General features: G+C 40.3%; 3 protein-coding genes across 3 annotated transcripts in view; all 3 read right to left on the reverse strand.

Moving 5' to 3' along the window:
• LOC101169372 (synaptic vesicle glycoprotein 2A-like) overlaps positions 1 to 3,068 on the reverse strand; it is a 29,971-nt gene extending 26,903 nt beyond the window's left edge. The window contains exon 1 of the mRNA XM_020706998.2: positions 2,641 to 3,068. The gene's annotated coding sequence lies outside the window, so the exon portion shown is untranslated. The remainder of the gene's footprint in view (positions 1 to 2,640) is intronic.
• A 366-nt stretch (positions 3,069 to 3,434) lies between these two features.
• sf3b4 (splicing factor 3b, subunit 4) lies at positions 3,435 to 9,576 on the reverse strand. The gene is made up of 6 exons (XM_023959648.2): positions 9,456 to 9,576; positions 8,736 to 8,864; positions 8,099 to 8,650; positions 7,461 to 7,619; positions 7,115 to 7,270; positions 3,435 to 3,761 (listed from the first exon to the last, which is right to left on the reverse strand). Exons 1-6 carry the CDS (start codon positions 9,487 to 9,489, stop codon positions 3,592 to 3,594), a joined length of 1,200 nt encoding a protein of 399 aa, XP_023815416.1. The 5' UTR covers positions 9,490 to 9,576; the 3' UTR covers positions 3,435 to 3,591.
• Positions 9,577 to 9,665: 89 nt separating this feature from the next.
• lix1l (limb and CNS expressed 1 like) lies at positions 9,666 to 19,780 on the reverse strand. Its single transcript, XM_023959866.2, has 6 exons — positions 19,235 to 19,780; positions 16,385 to 16,548; positions 16,167 to 16,307; positions 15,771 to 15,866; positions 14,149 to 14,226; positions 9,666 to 13,454 (listed from the first exon to the last, which is right to left on the reverse strand). The coding sequence occupies exons 1-6, from the start codon at positions 19,563 to 19,565 to the stop codon at positions 13,203 to 13,205; spliced, it is 1,062 nt and encodes a 353-aa protein (XP_023815634.1). The 5' UTR covers positions 19,566 to 19,780; the 3' UTR covers positions 9,666 to 13,202.
• Positions 19,781 to 21,089: the final 1,309 nt, after the last annotated feature.

Raw genomic sequence — 21,089 nt, forward strand, 5'->3', positions numbered from 1 at the left:
TTTGAGGTGAAGGAAGCACAACCAGAATTCACACTGATTATCAGGTGGATTATCTAGTTTTTAGCAAACTGAAGGATTTAAGTGCAGCTTATGGTTTGAAAAATACACTAAAATACCCTGGTTTAATTTTAGTTCCTTAGATTAATAAATTTCTGGATGAAATTGCGCCACAACTGTTAAAATAAACTGTCACTGCTGACACTACACTATGCTTCATCATTTGCTGCGTTGAGGTGATCCCATGTGACACAGGGTGTCTTTTATTTTGAAAGGAAGTCAAACTATTTCACATTTTCAACAAAAGTTTTGTCTTTGTTTTATTTATGCTAAAACTAAAAATTTGTTTATTTTTTTTAATCCTAATTGTAGCAATAACAAATATAAAGCAGTGTCTTATTTTTCTAAAGGGTGAAGTAAGACTTTGTGGCTCCTATTGGGCGGTGAGAAATCAACCTGATTGGCTCATGCAGTGTTGAAGGTTGCAGAATAAAGGATTTAAGTTTAACCAAAGTGATAAGATCTCATCTATATGTGTCTGATTAATCTACTGCAGGATCCCCAGCTCTAATTTCAATGCCAGCTTGTTCATGCTCCTAGGGAAGGGTGCCTTAGGTCATCATGCAATAAGACAGCGTGTCACTTTGAATTTGTGGTACCATAACGCATCAATAACAAGACGTCCGCGCACTTTCAGTCCTGTTTGAAAAAGAAGAAATCCCACAGGTCATACCAGGCCCCACTGATGTATCTAAAGGAACATGTTTAGAAGCAAAGTTCACAATTCAATGTCATTTATATAGCCCAATTTTACAACAATAGTCATCCTAATCGGCTTCAAACCATTAATAAACATGAATCCTCACAGAATCAACATAATTTTTGCTCTTTTGATAACACATCTTAGCTTTCTGAAATTTGTCTCATTTGCGGAGGTGCTCAAATAATAACCAGAATCAAAATAAATAAATGTGTATAATTACAGTGAACTGAAACTGTTGGGTTGGATTCTTTAGTGAAGCCACAACACTGACTCTTTAATGAAACACAATATGTTCCCAAAAACATATTTGTTGGGGTGAAAAGTGCTGCATAGGAAGCAGGTTTACACCGCAGATGCTCTGATCTGTTACCATATTACCTACAATGTGTTTGCATTTCAGTCTCAGCATTGACACAATGCTGTTCCATTTATTTTGGATTTGTTTGAAGACATTATAAGCAGTGGCGAGGCAGCAGGTTCTTCCCTGTCAGCAGCAGCAGGATAACTCAGATCAAAGCAGCAGGCCTGGTCAACCAGGTCAAGCTTTATTGACACAGACACAGGCCGGTTTTGTCTCTTGCTAATAAGCACATAAAGAAAAACAACCACATCGAGTATTTTACTTTAGAGATCTTCCACGTGCAAAGAAACTATAAAAGATCATCTTTTTTATAGTAAAACTAGGACGTAGTTTCTGCAGAGCCGCTGGAGTTTATTAGAATATTCACTTTTGAGTTGTGGGCAGAGCTGTTGGCGGAGAGTAAGCCCGCCCCCATTTCCCATCATCCATCTGTTTACACTCTCTCCCGCTAGCTTAAAGCCCTTCAGACCCCCAACCGAACATTACCAGTGAAACGATAAAAAAAATGGCAGACAATGCTGGGATTATCCAGTCATACAGTTTTGAGCCTGATGGGTAGCCCATCTACACACGGATGCATCAGAATGGAGCAGAACAGGGAGTTTGTGGCCCGCCAAATGTAGATTCTATGACACAAATACCCACATTTTCAAAGAACATTTTTTATCGTCTCCTGATTCACAACAATTCGAATAAAGAAATACTAAGAACTAAGCACTACAATTTTAATCCTAATTTAATTTATATATGTCCTCCATCATGAGAAAAGCGTCTTAAAAAACATCATTTTCATTGAAGTGGGTCTTTAAAACATGTAATTTATAAGGAGTCTAGCTATAAACAGCATTCATTTGACCAGAATTAATTAAAAAACGCTATGAGAAAAACTCCAACTAAAAAGCTGCTTGATGGATTGAGATTGTTCAAATGTTGGAGCTTTTGGTGCTTTTTCTTTAATGGAGTTCAATGGAGCTGAGCTGATCTTCACACCTTGAGCATATTAAAGCCCTGAGACATTTCTGCCTCGAGAACATACTGATCTTCTGGAAAGAGACCCCCAGCCAGACCGTAAACCTCATTTATTACACCTGTACTGAGCTGATTTGGCATTTTTGAAATATTTTTCACATGCACCTGCTCAGTGGTGAACAGAGTGTCCAAGAATTTGTCTTAAAATACACAAATGTATCAGCAAGACTAGCGCCTAAAGGCCCGCCGCCAACAGTTCATCCAAACAGAGTCTGACTGAATCGTAGATCTGGTCCTGTTGCTGCAGATGCTTTCCTCCCAGCTTCCATCCTCATATAAAAGCTCATTCTTAGAATCCGCAGCTCGTCACGACAGACTCTGTGAGATATTCCACAGGCCCGATTCACAAAATCGATCTGAACTGCAGCGTGGAGCCAAGCGTTCCTGGAACCGCCCATCGCGCCTTAGTTTCTCCACATCGTCTTAATGCGCCACAAGAAGGAAACGAAATGTTCCTTAAACCGTAATAGGGCTTATTTTTTCCTCTCACCTTAAATCCTGCGAGCGTCGCTCCGGCCTGGAGATGCTGGGGATGAGGAGGAGGAAGAGGAGGAGAAAGAGGAGGAGGAGGAGAATGCGTACGAGGCTGTTGCCGTGGACCCGCTGATGATGATGATGTGCGGCTTGGAGGGGGGACAAGCCCACGCTATCCACTCACCCTCAATTATATGCGCCACCCCCCCCCCCTCACCAAAATCACGCCGCGTGATCATGTAAACGCCTTCGTTTCTTCATTGGATTGGAAAAAGACCTGCAGCGGCTTTACGCACGTCGCTCGTGTCCATTAATTGAGCGTGCGTAATTTTGTTTGGTTACCATTCCTCGTTACGCGTTTTGCAAACACACAATGGTCTGCGGACACTCGTGGAATTGTGTGCACAGGCTGAACGCACACACCAGTGTGCAAATAGCGCACCTGACTCCAGTTGCCATGACAACTTTGATTTGCCTTTAACTGACTTGGCTGCAGAAACGCGACACGTCTTAAAGTGTTTTTGGAGAGAAAACTGATTTTGATCACTAAACTAAATCATGTTTCAGGCTTTTTTGCAAAAGAAAAACCACCTTTTTATGATTTTAATCATGAAATTGAGTCCATATTAAACAATTTTGCTTCCCTTTTACCATTTTCTCTTAAGCTTTTAAATCTTAGTTTGTCTATTATCAACCAAAAAAGAAAATTTAAAAACATACATAAAATATCAAACATTTTATAAATTGTGCTGCAAACAGCTGCAACTTGTTACAATAAAACATCATAATAAACAAATAAATAGGAAAAAACCGTATTAAAAGTTTTATTGGGCAAAGGTTTGACTGTACAATTGAGCAAAAACAAACTGAAGGTTCAGTTACATCCATGTTTAAAACTAAAGCGAGGAAATGTTAACACTTTTTCTAAAGAAACAAACGAAAGCCAGTTTTTGCTAAGCAGTTCAGGTTATGGTGGCATTGGTGCCCTCATCGGAGGGGCAACTGGAGGTCTGGGGGGCATTGGCGGCCTCTGCATTCCAAAAGGAGGTGGACGAGGAGGACCGGGTGGAGCAGCACCGTAGCCGGGGGGAGGCATGGGGGGAGGAGGGCCTCTCATACCAGGAGGCACCGGGGGACCTGAGAGACACAGAGAGGGTCACATCATGGAATCAAATGTGAGAAAGCACCAGTAGTCTTCTGCATTTTCCTCAGGATTCAAGTGGAGTTCTCAGCTGAAACCACCTGCTACATAATGTACAGGTGAAGTCCTGTCTATGTGGTTTTCTTGGGAGTTTATGTTTGAATGAATAGCAGTGGACGTTTTACTACATTGGCAGGAGACTCTTGGACTACAAATATGGCTACCTGGGGACTTCCTGCCGCCCAGGCGAAAAACTGATTATTACGAGGAAAGGGGGGTGAAGGAGAGAGACACGTGCTGTTGAAGATTCCGGAGACGTCGGAGAGGAGTCCAACCGCGTCGATGGAAGCTACGGGGATTTTATTTCTGCAATGGGGTGAGACCCCCACATGCATGGAATGACTGAAAACCCCATCAACTGTGAATGAGCCACGTGGGTTCATCCTACGGATGGAACTTCGTCGCCCTGCGAGTCACTTGGATTCCTTTTATGTGGAGGGTGGAGGATGCCAAGGAGAGGCGGTGAATATGAACTATCGGGTGAAGCTCTTGTGGGGTTAAGTAACCAAGACTGTTTAGAGAACTTGAGGCATATTGTTTGTTTTGTAGTACTTTGATAGACTGACGGGTGTTACAACAGGTCAAGGACAAAATCCTGGGGACCAGTCATGTGATTATTCCATCCACTGCAGTGAGGACAGTAAAGGACAGAAGATTGGAGAAACCCAAAAGCCTCTATATAGACGACTCCAGGCACAAGACTGGGATTAAGTCTCACGCTCAGCAAAAGGACATAAACCTTTTTTTCTTTTAGAAAAACTATTCAACTATTTTGTTACAGTTGTGGGGTTTAGGTGCTCTGCTTTCTGCATTATTTTTTTTATATAAATACACATTTGTTAAAATATCCAGTGGCTAAATGTTCTTATTCCTAATGATCAATATATCCCATATTTCTTAAAAGAAAAGATTCTCAGTTTAAAACCATTTTCTGGTGTAAAAAAGCATCAACTGTCATCACTGAATTTACTTTTCCATGAATAATTCCTAAAAATGTTTAAAAATAAATAAACTGCAGTTTTTATCTGAGGATGTAGAATACGGAGCGTACGTGAAAACACAGAGACAACAAATCAGCAGCTAACTCACTTATTTTTATTCGATTTCCGATCCCCCCATACTTTAGGAAAGCAATAAGTACAAACGGCAGACAACGTAAAGCAAATTTTGCTTTTATTTAATCAAACGCAAGACAAATGTAACCCCCATTTCTGGGATGAATCCTAAATAAATGAACACACTCTTGGAATCAAAGTCCCAGTTGTGTTTTCAGTCACACTTTGTAGTCTAGACTAAAGTAGACAAACATTCACCTTGACAGTAGCACCTTTTTCTAGAGGATTAACAAAACAGCTCATATCTGGGGTCTAAGGTTTTAATCAAATTTTTAAACCCCGTCTTCTCCACGGTATATATGGGTACCGTCATGTCTTTGGCGATATGCAAAGCCATCACTTCAGTGATGAAGCAGCAGGGGTCGCGGTCAACCGCCAACCCCCCCGCCCGGCGCCGCCGAACACAAAATCCTTCGGCGGCAGCGGCAGAAATGAATACCGGTACAAGTAATAATTACAACCCAGTATTCTTTATTAACAAATAACATTAACAACTAACTACTACCTATCTAACTAATGAACTAACTATATAGGTTTTGTAGAATGACTGTGTGTGTGTCTGTGGCAGTAAACCCAGACCAGTTCCAAACAACAGATCATTTTATTCCTTTCTTGGGAACAAACTTCCCACTCTCACCGGTAGCCATGTTGTCGCTTGTTGTTCCGTGTGAGCTATGATGTTGTTGTTTGTCGTTTGCCTTACTGCCCGTAACAAAAATTTCGAATCGATTCAATCGATTTTTCGCCCAGGCCGAAGTCAAACTAAAGCCGTAGGTCATTAGGTCACTGTACTGATTTTAGTCACAGTTGAAAAAGAAATGAGACCAAAGTTTGGAACAGATTATGTTTGAAGGGTTCCTTTAGATCATGTGTCAAACTCAAGGCCCGGGGGCCAAATGTGGCCCTCCATGTCATTTTATGTGGCCCGCGAGATCATAAAAGTTTTTAATTTCTTAAAATAAAATAAAAAAAATGGTGTAGACAGGGCAACTATACATTAGGACTTAAACACTGTCCATATAACCTAACCTGACAGAATCAAATTTAAAAGGATTTATGCTGGAAAAACAAGCAAACATGTTTTCTATGCAACTGTAATTGTCACTTTAAAAATTTATAGTAAATAATGAGTTATTTAACATTAAGGAGTAGTTACATTTATTTTTCATTACATTTAGTTACATGTATAAGTTATATCTGGCCCTTTGAGGACAGCCGCTATGCAGATGTGGCCCTCGGTGTAAATGAGTATGACACCCATGCTTTAGATGGATCCGAATTAGCATCTCATTTATTAAGTAAAAAAGTTAAGTATTTTTAGAGCAGCTAAAATAATTGAATCCACTGCAGTAAAGTAAGAAGGACTTTTTAAACTTTATACATCTCTGACCACATGTCAGCCACTCCTCTTTCAAAATACTCATCCACATCCCTGCTGTAAAACCATTTACTGCTTTAAAACTAGCAAATCTGTCCAGGGATGTGCGGAGCTGAATCGCGTGAATCGGATTTTATTTCCGGATCAGAGAACTTATATGTCTTGTATTCTAATTATGATCAAAAACGACTATGCTAAAAGTCTGCAGGGGTGTCAACATGAAGTAGGGATTCTCGCCAGGACGGACAGGCGACGTACCAGAACTCCTAGAGAAGAATTAGCTTATCTAAATCTACAACTAGATGTTTAAATAGTCCAGCAGACGGGCCTCATCCAGATAGAACTGGGGGACAGCTAGGGGCGCGAGACGAGGTCCACGGCCAAGCTGCACTATTTTTACTCGATTGTTCAAACTTATTCACTGAAGTGCTCTGTTTAAGTCTAAAATGATCAAATCAAAACTAAAAACCAAACGACTCTGAATCTGATCAGGATATCCTTAATTCAGCTGACAATAATTCATTAGCAAGTTTAGTTTGAAAAGGTAGGTATTTGTTTGAAGTTTTACTTTATCAACAACTCAAATATTAGGATGCTACAAGCACAGGTGATTTCATAAATGTAAGTCAGTGACTGAGATGATTGGCGGACCTGGTTCCTTACCAAACCCCCATTACATCACTTTCAGAGCGTCTCTGCCAAATCCTGCCAACTCTGACACTTCCTTCAACGCCGTTTTTCCTTTCAGGTGTTTTTTCTATTTGACAGAGACATGAAGAGGCGTCATAACACTCACCCATGGGGGGTCCATATGGTGCTCTGGGCGGCATGCCCATAGGCGGGGGTGGGGGGAGGTTGGGGGGCGGGGCGCGTTGGGATGATCCTGGTGGAGCAGGAGGAGGTGGAACCATGCCAGGCGGAGCGGGAGGGTGCATGGGCATCTGAGGCATACCTGAGTGACAGAAACGGATCAAACTGGAGGTGGCGGGAAGAAAAACTAGATACTAAAACGAGAACAGGCTTTGACTTTCAGATGTTTATGCGGATGCCAAACAAAGTAAACGCGGCTCTGAGGCTCAAAACCTCTGTATTTCCTCCGACAGAAAGACAAAAACCACTCTTAAGAAGTCACAATGTCTCACCTGGATGCATACTTCCAGGCGGGAAGGGTGGTGGTCCACCTGGACCGCCAATACCCTGTGGGCCACCTGCTGATGGAGGCATCCCCATGCCATGGGCCATGGAAGGAGGGAGTGATCCGGGGGGAGGAACAGGGGGAAAGGCACCAGGAGGTGGCAGACCTGCACACACAAATCAACACAATCTACTTGAAGGACTTGTGGGTACATTTGTTTGTATTTTTGCAGCTAATTGCTAATTTGTATCTGTAAAAACACTTGTTTAGGCTAACACAAAACACAAGTCCCACACTGATCATCCTTTGATCTTTTTTCAAAGCGGTCTTTTATGAAAATGATGATGGTGATGATGCCATTTTTAGCCAAAATCAAAAGATCCTGTGTTGTTTTCTAGAACATAGTTTCTGCGGAATGGCAGTAGTTATGTAAAACTACAGAAAAATCCTTTTTTTTTGTCTGCTTCAGATTTAAATCCAGTTTTTAATTTTTGCAGTTTGCAGTCAAATGCAAGTTTGAGCTACATTTTCTTTGTCTCTATCATCAGAAAAATGCCACAAAAATACATCAAAAAGACAATGTTCATAAAAGCGAGTCTTTAAAAAAACAAAACTATTTTCACATAAATGTGACGTAACACCCACCTCCCATGCCCGGAATACCCATTCCAGCTCCTAGTGTGGTCAGGACCGGGGTGGGAAGAGAGGGAGGTGGTGGGGCATCAGCGAACAGCTGGTGGGGCCTGTCCGCCTGGGACAGCGGATTCTGCGCCGCCAGGAGTCGCTCTGCGGCGGAGCCGTGGCGCTCCCCTTTAGAATCTTTCTTGAAGGCGTACGACACAGTGATGGGCCGGTTACAGAGGTACTGGCCATTCATGGCCTCGATGGCGGCATCAGAAGCATCAAAACTGGCAAAGTTGATAAAAGCGTAACCCTTGGAGTTGCCGGTGTCTGGGTCTCTCATGATCTTTGGTGTTTGGAGAATCACACCGAAGGCACTGAATGTGTCGTAGAGCAGTTTCTCATCGATTTCTGGGTCCAGGTTACCGATGAAGATGTTCGCACCCACATCCAGGTTTTTGTTGTGTGCCGAGGCCTTATTGACTCGAATGGGTTTTCCATAGAGCTTGATCATATTCATTATTTTAATAGCATAATCAGCATCCTCTTCGCTGAGGAATTCCACAAAGCCATAACCTAAATAAAGAAAAACAATTTTGTAAAGATAATTTTCTAAGAAGATAATTGTTCAATCTTGTTGACCAACTGAAAGTGCACTCACCCTGATGTTGACCCGTGACCCTGTCTTTGGGCATGTGCGTGTTTACCACAGGACCAGCCTGCAGGAAGAGTTCCCATAGCAACGGCTCCGACACTTTCTCATCCAACCCACCGACATACACCGTGGCATCTGGACAGACAAGAGCAGGCTTGGTGAGTAAAACACTACAAAGGTTTCCACTTTCTGACACAAGTTAATGAATACGAATTACAAAAAGAAATGACCATATTTATGTTCACTTAAAGTTTCATTAGTTCTTTTTAAAACCATTGTTGAAACTGTGAAAAATTTAATGATCATGCTGCCTGGTAAGAATAAAATGAGGTCAATGAACTGAAGTTAAATTATGAAAGAAGTTGCAGTTGTTTAGTATTAGTTCCTGGCATAAAATATTGCTTTTTCTCTTTCTATTTATAGATTTGCAACAATGGAAATGAGTATACGTTTTTTCACAGCTTAATGCTTATATAAAAGGACGTGCATCTAAAGTGCAAATTCGATAAACGATTAATTGGGAGAATGGCTTTATTAGCTACAAGCTAGGCTAAAGCCGCTTCACTCCATGTGTTTACCCGGTTTCAACAGAAGAATATTAGCTAATTTTAGGATCCATATTCGCTCTATGAGGAAAAATGTGCCCTTGTTGGGTGTTACTACACATTACATACATTTATGCACGGCTAAATGTCAAAAGAAATGGGTAATAATTCCGTAAATTACCTTGGTTTCTTTCAGAAATTGGTCCCGCGGCCATGTTGAATGACCAACGCACCAGAAGCGTTCATGTAGGAAGCTCCGCCTCTTCCTGTTCAGCAAACCGGAAGTTATAATATAAAATGAACTCCTCTTTCAAAAAATAAAATACAATATCTTTGCTTCGTTTTAGATTATTTTTTTAATAGCATCGAACAATAAAAACACAAGACCAGATAAAGTTCAAAACTTTGTACGGACCAATTTATTACATATTTATATACATTTTTATATAAATCTACTAAAAGTATAAACATGGAATACAAATTGTTCATACAAAATACAATTTGGGCATAATAAAACCATTTTTATAAAACAATACTGTATCAAAATAAAATAAAAAAGCATGTCATGCAACAAAGTTCAAAACACAAAAAGCCAATGTTTTCATTTTATAAATGCATATATAAAAATGGGTTAAAAAAGCCTTGATCAATAATAACATAAGTGAAATGCATTTGTGTACAGAGCTGAGACTTTTACATTAAAAAAAAATGAACATTAAGAGCTAAAAATGGCTGCTCATTTAGAAAAGTAAGAAACAAAAAGGACACACATAGGTCAAAGTCTCCAAAAGCTTAATAAAAAAGATGTTCAGATCATTTTTTGATGGCTCTTATGATATTGCAATCATTGTTTCTAAAAATAATAATAATAATAATCAAACGAAAAGAAAAAGGAAAAAAGTCTTTTGACTAATCCAACTTGAGTCACAGACTTAGCAGAAAAAAACAAATTTTTATTTCAGTCAAACTGTTCATTCCTTTTAAGTCTCATTAGAAATCTTTCAAATGTTTCAAGTAACTGAGCAAATTACAGATCCATTATGTAAGAAGTGTAAAGGCCAAAAAGTTTTAATTAAGATGTTTTTGAAAGGTTTTACAATCAAATACTACCTATTTTCTTAAAGTTGTATCAACATAACACAATTCCAAATGGTAGACTTTAATCTCAGTCTTTTGGATAATTTTCTGTTATTTTATGTTGCCAATTCCTAAACTTTTATTGTGCTGCACAAATGCCAGCCCTCCTGCTGTTTAATTTGCCTAAATCCAGACTGATCTTTTAAGTAGAGACAGTCCAATAAACTGCATTCACAAGCGTCTTCAAAAGACCACCGGATCAACTGCCTTCATGTTTATAGGGTGCCTAACTATAAAGATTTTTACTTTTCAACAAGTGTTATGAGGTTGTATTTTATTTTCTCAATGTAAAGTTGTGGTATCTCAAACCAAAAAAGGAAAAGCAGCTCAGAAACTTTCCAAACTCCTTTTTCTAACCTTCTTATTGTACCTCTAACCAACACTGAATCCTGATCCATCTACATTTCAAACACAATCCATACCAGAGCAGCATTGTAGGTCCTTCTGTCGGTGACACAGAGCATACATTCGGCTGCTGGTGTTCTCACCACATACAATGAAGTCTACAATAGACAAAAGGAACATGATGACAGATTACCATCTAATTCTTGTTAAACCTGAGCAGCTGCTGCAGGCATCAGTAAAGCCTTAGTCCTGCGTTCACCTGTACGGTTAAAACTGTACGGCTGTTTTTAGGTTGTCCAGGACCATGGAGGGTTGTAGAGAAGGACGTCGTGAAAGGGAATGTACTATTATTATGGGTGTTGTAGGAGTTTAGTGAAGTTACACATACATGACATGTAGGTGGTGCGTCATACGGTGCCCTAACGCTGCACTCTTGTCATGAGCAAGTTGCGAATACTAGCTCTTTATTGACTGCACACAAATGCTGCACACACGGTGTACACGGGATAAGTACCATATTTTCTGCACTATGTGGTGGACCTAAAAGCATCAATATTTTTTTTCAAAATAGGGCCTTCTATTGATTCTGGTAGCGATTATTGATGTCGAAGCAATTTTGATAGGTACGCGGCACTCTGTCAAAATATTTGGTTATGGTTTAGTGTGAATATGCTAACGCAGCTAACATGTAGCGGTTTTGGTGCGTTTCTAACAAGGTTGGGAGTTAGCGTAGTCACAGTAATGTCTGTTTTAGCGGTTTCAGTCTGTTTTTTATGTGTTGAAAACAACGTTGCGTGTTATTGTAATGGGAATAACTCTTTTAATGTGGCTAATGTGTATCGAGTTACGAACGTCTTGAGTCTGACAGATTGACGGCCTTATCTCTGACTTTTTTGTCTTCGGTGCGCCTTATATATTGCAAAAGTTCGAAAACAGACCATTCATTACCGGTGCGCCCTATACTGCGGAAAATACAATAAGTGCGGTAGGATGCCAGTACAATGCTTACCGTACATCTTCCAATAGTGGCCGGTCTTTAATTGACGCCAATCTAAATAAACGCCGGTCCTAACAGGTGCTCTTAACTTTAAGTCGCCAATAGTGGGTGAGCTCCTGTAAGCCGTATGACCTGCCTGCACCTCACCTACGTCACTCTTCCTAAGGTCGTGTCACACAGCCACTACTTACTTTTGCGCATATTGGATAAAAGAAAATTGGTCATACGTTAACCTACATGGAAAAAGAGAGAAAAGTCGTGGTCTTTATGTGACATTTTCACAGATGTATCACAAATGAACCACGTTAAAACCACAGAAGAAGTACGGATAAACCACCAAAGAACACGTAAATCAACGTCGAACATGAAACGTCCGCGATTATGGCACTGTTAATATGGAATTCATTAGTGATTTGTGTGTCATTTACGGAATTTTAACGTGTTATGTACCCCCGTGTACGCTGTATTAAAGCTATCCATCGGTGGTTCGTGCGTGAAAACGTGGAATAGTCGTGCAAAGCCACACATCTGCGTGTGCCTCTCGCAGATTAACAAATAATTGTGAATGAATATCTTAAAACATGCGTGAACTGCGTAATTCTCATCCAACCTAAAATTTTGAATAGCTCAAAACTGAATTCAGGTAAAGACCTGTCGGCTGAAACCCTCAGTGGACATCTGCACACATCGACGAGTCACGAACGCAAAAACTTCTGAATTACATATATGACGCACGAATCACAGAATACCGATATTTCATAAAATGTGCAAACTGTATGTAGTGGCTGTGTGACACGGCCTTTACCCTCATGTGTTCACTGCAACTTGTTGGCCCCACTATGCACATAGAAAAATGGAATCAACATTTTCTTTCTGCGGGATCACCGACTGGTCTAAGATCTTAAAATAACATGCAGGTCACCTGCAGGTTTGCCCCTTTTTCCCCCGCAGACAGCCCATATCCATCCGTAAGGGCAATTCTGACTAAGGAATAATCTGTTTACATATTTTGCTAATATTTAAAACACTCTTAATAAAGTTTAAAAAGTTGAATTTTTTCAAATACACGAAACTTATAATAAAAAAAATTGTTGGATATTATTTTTGGTGTGGGCAGGCTCTAATCCTAGTTTTACAAACAACGGTTTATCCTCATAAAAATGCAACAGCCACAATATCTATAAGGAATGATGCGGTTAACTAATCCTTCCTGCTTCCTTTCTGTGTTTTATAGGTCACATTATGTCCCTTAAATCCAGACAGTAAAACTTGGTTTCCTTAAGTTTCCTCTCAGTAAATAGGATGGTAGCCTGTGTGTCAGTCACATTTTGCTTTATGGACTAAGAAGTGAAAGTCTGATCAGCTGCTCTTTTCAACCAAAGGTTAGACAGTGATCAGTGGTTACCCAGAATCCTATGGTGTGGTGAAGGTGTGCTTTTCTGTGAAGCCTTAGTGTGAGGGAAGAGTGGCAGCATTGGCAGTGCTGAGCTGCCCCACCGCCAGCATGAGGATGTCTTTCTTTTCTTTGTAAAATCGCAGTTCTCTGCCCGCCAGCCTGGCGTCCTCCAGCTCTCGCTCAGTGGACGCCAGCTCCTGCGCGATGGTGCCCGCCATGCTCTGCTCCCGGTTCACCCAGTCGGCTGCCATCTGAGTGCGCATGTCGTCATCCAGAGCCCGGTGGGAGTAGTGAGCCAGCACCTCCTGGACGTTCAATCACACAATAAGTCAGGACTTTGCGGTTCATCATATTTGATATATAAATGAAGCCCATCACCCGCCTTAAAGACCCACTCTGATGAAAATGGTGTTCTTGTGACATTTGTCTGATGGTGGAGGACATAAATAAACTCATCTAAGCTTAAAATGACATTTCTGAGTATTTCTTTATTTAAATCGTCGCGGGAGCAGACGAAAAAATGCATTTTCAAAAGAGCATATTTGTGACAAAGAAACTACGCTGGGTGGGCCACAAGTTCCCTGCTTTGCCCCAAAATGGGGAGGGGAGGCGGGTTGTTCCGCACCAACAGCCCAGAGGCAAATTTCTAATGAATTAGTGTTGCTCTGCAGACACTATGACCTAGAAAACATCACAGGGTTTTTTTTTTTTATTCGGGCTAAACATGTTTTGACAATAGATCTAAACTTTAAAAGCTGGTGTAAAAAATATGTAAATAAATAAAACAATATAGTGGGAAGAAATTTTCAGACCATTTCCAGAAAGAACCTAAAAGGTTCTTTCTGGAAATGGTCTTTAGACTATTTACTTTCCTCTTTCCTAAAGTCTTTCTGGTGAGCGTCTAAAGTAAAGAGCAAATGAAGATGTGTTTTGTTTGCAGTGAAAGTGAACCTGCTTTGAAAAATAAAAGTAAAATCCCGGTGTTTTGTGCTCCAATACCTGTCGGGAACACTGCCGCTCTCTCATGGCTTTGAGGCTTCCGTTCCAGTGCAGCAGCTGGAAAACGGTCATCAGCTCCTGCAAAGCCACAAAATTGAGGAAAATGTCAAATTCAGCAAAGGAACTGAAAGGAACTATTTGATTAGGTATGGGTTTATAGTTTTGGTTGATTTGTTTAAGGTATTTAGGTTTTGTGTTGACATTATTAACATGTCAAATAACTGAACAAAATGATGGTAAATGGTTTGCATTTACTGTCAAGGAGAAAAATGATGAGGGTCCATCATAATGAGGCTTTTTACCCTTTTAATTCCAGAAAATCTGCAGAAGCAGGATGATCTTATTTGGCACAGGGGGAATTTTATTTTGAAAGGAACTTGTATAGTTAAAGAATTTAAAATTGTTACAAATAGCTAAATAAAATAGTTATTTTATCATTGTAAATTTTTAAAATCTACATTTTATAAAACAAAAAACATTTTAAAACGTGTATTTTTATAAAGGCTTTTGGTCAGTAAGAAACAGGACCAAATGGCTCTTTCAGAGTTGAAGGTTAGAAACCCCTGGAATAACAACACATTGTAGTTTCTTTTTGCGTTGTTTCAATCAACCGATCAATCCCTCTATTTGTAGATGCACCTTTCATCGACATGCGTAGAAAGCAGGCTGGGTCACATAAGAGACATGAATAAATATAGGTTAAAACAATAAAAAGTCATAAAACACCATATATTTAAAGCAACAATAACCACAATACAAACTTAAAATGGAAGGAATCGCTGCGGTTAATTGTTTGAGACGGCAATGTATGGATCAAAACATAGGAAGGGTGAAAAGTACAAACCATAAAACAGCCCAATAAATAAATACCCGTATTTTCCGGACTATAAGTCGCCCTTTTTTTCATAGTTTGGCAAGGGGTGTGACTTATACTCCGCAGCGACTTATATTAGAAATAAATTGAAATAAATACATTGTTAACCCTCCTGTTGTGTTCATTTGTGAGGAACAGAGATGATGTTCCTGGGTCAATTTGATGAATGAGGTATGTGTTAAGTGTTAAGAGTATGTTTAGTGACTCAGAGAATCAGCAAACGTTTTTTTACAGTAAGATCTTGAAGGCTAAAAACATAATATTCTATTTTCCAATGATTTCATGGATTCAGAAATGTAATAAAAATGACAACTGTTTCTAAAAATACAGGATGAAAACAGAGTATTACTTGGCCAATGATGTTTCATGAAAGGAATAAATAAATAAGTTTGAGAAAGAATTACTGTGAAATTATGAGATAAACAGTCTGCTATGATTCTGTCATATGAGGTTGTGCAAGTTATTAGTTCTTGGTCTCAGATTTTGTCAAATAAATTTCCCGTCAAAACGCGACTTATAGTCCAGTGCGACTTATCTGTGTTTTTTTCTACTTTATAATGCATTTTTGGGCTGGTGCGACTTATACTCCGGAGCGACTTATAGTCTGGAAAATACAGTAATATAATTCAATGAATTATGCAAAGTTAAAAAGATGAGTCTTTGATTTACATTTAAAAATCGCATTAACAACATCAACAAAAGCTAGAGTTTTCCGTTGATATTAAACACTAAATGGTTTTTTTCTCACCTGGAACTCCAGCATGGACTTTCCTTTGTTGGACTCGAGCATGAAGCGAAAGGCTCCAATCCCTGTGTTGGGATTGTCAGCCTCCTCTCTGTTTCCCTGGAAACAGCAATCAGACGGACATCCCAAAACTGCGCTGGTTTCACAATAAAAGCTTCAGTCACAATGGTGCGATGGTAATTTACTATTTTTTTCTTGCTAAAAACTAACGGTTAGTTGTTTAGGTTTTGTATTTCTAAACCCACATGTTGAACACATTATACAGAAGTTTATGTAAATCACAGGCAAAAATCTTTCATTTCGACTCATTCAATTATTTTTTATCCGTAATAAATGTAATGAAAGAGTTCAATCGTACACGTGTGTCATCAGTACGTCCTATAAATGTTTCCGACTCACATTAAAGGAGGTCAGGGCTTCGCTCACGCTCTTCTCAATGAAGTCGTCTGTAATCCGACGGGATGGATGCTCGTTAAAAACGGAGTTCATCAGGGCAATCTTGGCAGCACTGCGCCTGGCTTCAGCTTTAGTTGGACAAAACTGGCAGACACAATTAAACACATAAAGTTTGTAAGGGAAACACCTATAGTACAAATACTCATATCAGTGTTTTGTACCTGGAAACTTCCAAAGCAGCTTCCACCCGGTAGGCTAACATAGCAGACATAGGGGGGGCTGTTGGAAGGAACCATTTCATAAACGACCAGGGCGCCGTTCCGCAAGTCTGCTCCTCTGGTCTGCTTCATTTGCCAGAACTCCTGCAACGCCTCCACCACGTTTACTGAAGAACACAGACAGTGAAGGTGCAGAATGAAGCCATACCCCATTTGTAACAATCATATCTGTCCAATACTAGAGGCACTCAGCTCTGATCTGCCTGCTCAGCTGTTGGACAGGACAAGTTAAAAGGAAAAAAAAGAAAAATTTACTTTTTTTGTACTCTTTTTAAAATTCTGTTTTATAGGAGTTGTAATTTGTGAATTATAATACAAAGATAAAATATTTCACAATAAAAGAACTCTAAAAGCACTCAAATTCTGAGCCCTTTTATTTTTATTCACCTCTCGAGTCCAAATCATATTTTTGCTTACATCAAGAAAATAAAAAGCAAACCATTTTATATTTTTCCTGACCATTTTTTGTAAAAATTGAACTTAGAAAAATAAGTTTAATTTCATACAAAGTTTGTTTTCATGAGCAATCAGGACTTTAAAAGCTGAAATAAGTCAAGGGTAAAGGACAAATCAATACTCCAACAATACTCTAACAATACAAATTAAACATAATATATTTAATTTGGATTTTCAAAATAAAAGAATGTATTCAAATGCCTAATTTCCGCTTTATTTATTAAGTATAAATTATAAATCCTAAAGCTAAGTCGGGGTTTACACTAAAGCAGTCATGTTTTCAGACATGTTGCTTTGTGAACTGTAGGACAAAGGAAAAAAAAAAACTTTTACACAAAGTTGAACAAATATTGTCCATGAAACTATGCAGATACTTTCCTTTTTGGAATGGAGAGGCCATCAAAACGCCAAAATAAAAGCTGTTTCAGTGTTCAGGGGGCGAACTAAAGCATGTTCCAGTTGTCATACTGGGGTATCTCCAGGCAGGAGGCCAGTCTAACCACTGACTAAACTTTGAAATTGTCGCAATGTAGTCATGAAGAAAAAAAGGATTCGACAAACCCAGATGTGCACGGCTAACAGAGAAGCCTGATTGGTCCCTGCACACAACACGTCTCCATGGCTGCACAATTTTGTGGTTTTGTTCTTTTGACACGACTCCATCCAACACCTGGAAAAAACTTCCAAATGTGAGGCCTGCATGCAGCTGCTCAGCCGTTTCATGTTCCCACTTAAAAACCACTTAAAGTTGGCCGAGCCCAGGAGGGATATTATTCACACGCAAAAAAAAAACAAAAAAACTCAGACATGAGGTCAAGAGGTGAAGCCAAGAAAATGTTGATAGAGTGTTTATAGCTGTGTTGCTCCAAAAGTTTGAACCAAATTTTTCTGGTGACACTTTTTGTGCATCTTTAGTCATCAAAATGGCTAACTGATGTTTTTCGCATGTTTTTGTGGCATTTTTCTGATGATGGAGGACACAGATGAAGAAAATAAAGCTTAAAATTGCATTTTTTTTTAAAGTATTCCTTTATTCAAATCTCTGTAATTCAGGAAAAAAATGCTGTTTGACAAAGAGTTTATTTGTTTCGTAGAAAATGTGGTGGTTAGTCCACAGCACAGCTCTCAGCAATAGGAAAGGGGGCGGGGTTGCTCTTCTACGCCAACAGTCAAACTCAGAGGTAAATTTCTAATGAACTACTGGCACTCTGCAGAAACTATGTTGTAGAAAACGACACCGGGATGCCATAACAGTCTCTGAGTCGAACATTCCTGTTGGAGGATAAAAGGAGTGAAAGACATTTTCCAGATCATTGGGATTTCTCTTGGATCTGTTTGGAGCCTCGTCCATAGTTTGTTTATTTCTTCCCATTTCCTCTCTCTTAGATTGGTTGCAACAGAAAAATGTAAAAAAAAAAAAAAACACAGACATCAAAGACTTTACTTCAGAGACCCACTCCAATCGTCTTTTTATCTATTATAGAAACGTTCCCAGTGGGGTTTTAATAAGGATTATGCAGTTTTTGGCCAAACTAGGACAGTTTCTGCAGAGCAGAAGGAGTTCAGTAGAAATTCACCCCCTTTCCCATCATCCATCTGTTTACACAGTCCAGCTAGCTTACAGCCACTCACATCCCTAACCTAACAAGAGAATGGTGAGCGATGTCAGAGCTGTAATCCAGCCGGAGCCAGATGCCAGCTCCTGGAAAACAAAGATGTTTGTGCTTCTGTCAGAATGGAGAGGGGAGAATTTTTTCATCAGCTCCTGCTTCACAATGATTAGAATAAAGAAATACTCAAAAATGCAACTTTAAGCTAAATTTTCTTCATACATGTCATCTGTCACGGAAAAAAACCGCCACAAGAACATGTTAAAAACACCATTTTCATTGAAGCGTGTCTTTAAATAAAACCTAACAAAAGTCACTAAAACTTAACATTTAAAGAAACTAATTAGAGCAACACAAAATGTGAGCTAAGCCTATTAATGCCTTTTTTTTTACTTAAGTAGCCTAAATAAGATAAAGCAGGGATGAGGTTGTTAGTGCAAACAGGGACAATCTATTCCAAATAAATCCTATTAGTGGAAAATGTGGTTTAACTACTAAATTCAAGCTTTACAGACACACAGGAAACTACTTTACTCCAGAGATGAGGTAAATAAATTAGGGTTTTTTTTAAAGTTACACTAAAATCAAGTTTTTTCGTCTTTGTTTAGAAGAGGTTTGGTAATTTTCTCCTTGTTTCAAACAAATGGCGCAGCTCCAAGTGGCTTTTTTCGCCCAAAACGCGCGTGGACTGCCTGAGTGAGTGAGTGACCGAGTGGACGCGCGTTACCTCTGCCGTAACCCTGCGTGTGCTTGGCGAAGCTGCGGACCACCGCCTCCACCGCCTCCTTCAGCACGGCGGGGTTCCCCGGGTTGCAGTGGCCACTCGCCCCCGGCCCCAGCCCGGCCGCCACCCCGCCGTACAGGCTGTGGAGCTGCAGCGGCGGCGGCGGCGGCGGAGGCCCCGACGACGCTGACAGGGTCGCCGCGGGGACGAGCGGCGCGATGGGGACGGTGACCCCCGGCCGCAGGGAGGAGCGCAGGCTGCCCGAGCCGAAGAAGCCGATCCCCGGCTGGAGCCTCTGGCTGCGGAGGCTGTCCGGGATGACGTTGGATTCCATTGTCCGGACGTAACGTCTGCTGGAGCGCGGGTCAGCAGCGGGGGGAAACGGCAGCGACCAACCCGACGGCAGCCTCCGAAAAGTCCTCCGGAGAAACAAAGGCTTCGGGGTCCTTCGTCGGTCACCCTCGAAATGTAGTTATCGAGGCGGAGTGGAGACGCGCCGCTGCCGCTGCGGATCCTCACTCTGGATTAGGCTGGGGGATTGTCAGTCAAATGATGCCTTCAGGGACCCCTCGGACATTGACTCTCAGGCACCACCTAAAACCACTCAACACTGTTTTTTGCGGTTTTTCGCGCTTTGTGTGTTTGTAAAATGTAGAAACTTGATCGCCAATTCCTTTTTATTATTTTGTGCACACTTTTCATACAACAAAGTATTTGTATTTAATTTCTACACACATGGAAACGCTAGTTTTGACCCACTCCAATGAAAATCGTGTTTTTCTTGTTTTTGTGGCATTTTCCCCACAATGAGGGACATATATAAAGAAAATTAAGCTCAAAATTGCATTTCTGAGCATCTCTTTATTCGAGTCGTTGGTAATCAGGAGCAAATGAAAATGCAGTTTGGAAAGTTCATCTGTATGATGTAGAAAACATGCCGGGCGGGGCCACAAGCTTTCCAACATCCTTGTTTTCCTCATCTAAGATGGCATCTGCTTCAGAACTGCACATCTGGATAGCTCCAATTCCTCACCATTTTTGTCGCACCGGCAATGTGAGGTTGGGGTTGTGAGGGGCTGTAAGGTCGCAGAAGAACGTGCAAACAGATGGATGATGGGAAGTGGGGCACCAACTACCCAGAGACAAATTTCTAATGAACTCCTGCTGCTCTGCAGAAACTAAGTCCTAGAAAACGACAGATTTTTTTTTGGCTAAAAACTGCATTTATTTTTCATGCTCAGCCTGTTCTCCAATGTTTAGGTGCAGCGGATAAGTGTGTGTGTGTGTGTGTGGGGGGGGGGGGGGGGGGTCAGAGGTGAATAAGGGTTAAGTTATTAAGTTATTGTTCTTTTTTTGTTTATCTTTTGTGTTTAGCACTTTGTCTCACATTGTGTAATAAAGATTTTACATGAATAAAGATTGATTTGACTTGATTTCATCATAATAAAAAGAACACTGAGAATGTTTTCGAATATATTAAAAGATTATTTGGAATTAGACGCATCAGATGATTACTGGGGAAATATATTACAGTCACTTGAAAACAATTGTAAACAAAATCTAATTACAAAACATGGGACTCCAAAAGTAAGTTCACAAGGAAGACAGGTAACCCAGCATGAATCCAAGACCCAATGTGTGCAAAAAGACCCTGAATTGGAACAAAATAAATGTAACAGGGTTGCGTTGGCGTTTCCCACGTTTTGCACTGAATCTGAACGCATCAGTGGAAAGTCGAGAAATGTCAAGCCAAGAAATCTGAGCCTCCTCTGTTCTCTGCTGGCAGCAGCACACAACAACTACAGTGTGACTTTACAGCTCCAGCTCTGCAGCCTGAAGCATGTGATTACACTTGGAA

Source organism: Oryzias latipes, chromosome 11, assembly GCF_053564925.1.
Source record: "Oryzias latipes strain Hd-rR chromosome 11, Olatipes_Hd-rR_3.1".
NCBI lineage: Eukaryota > Metazoa > Chordata > Actinopteri > Beloniformes > Adrianichthyidae > Oryzias > Oryzias latipes.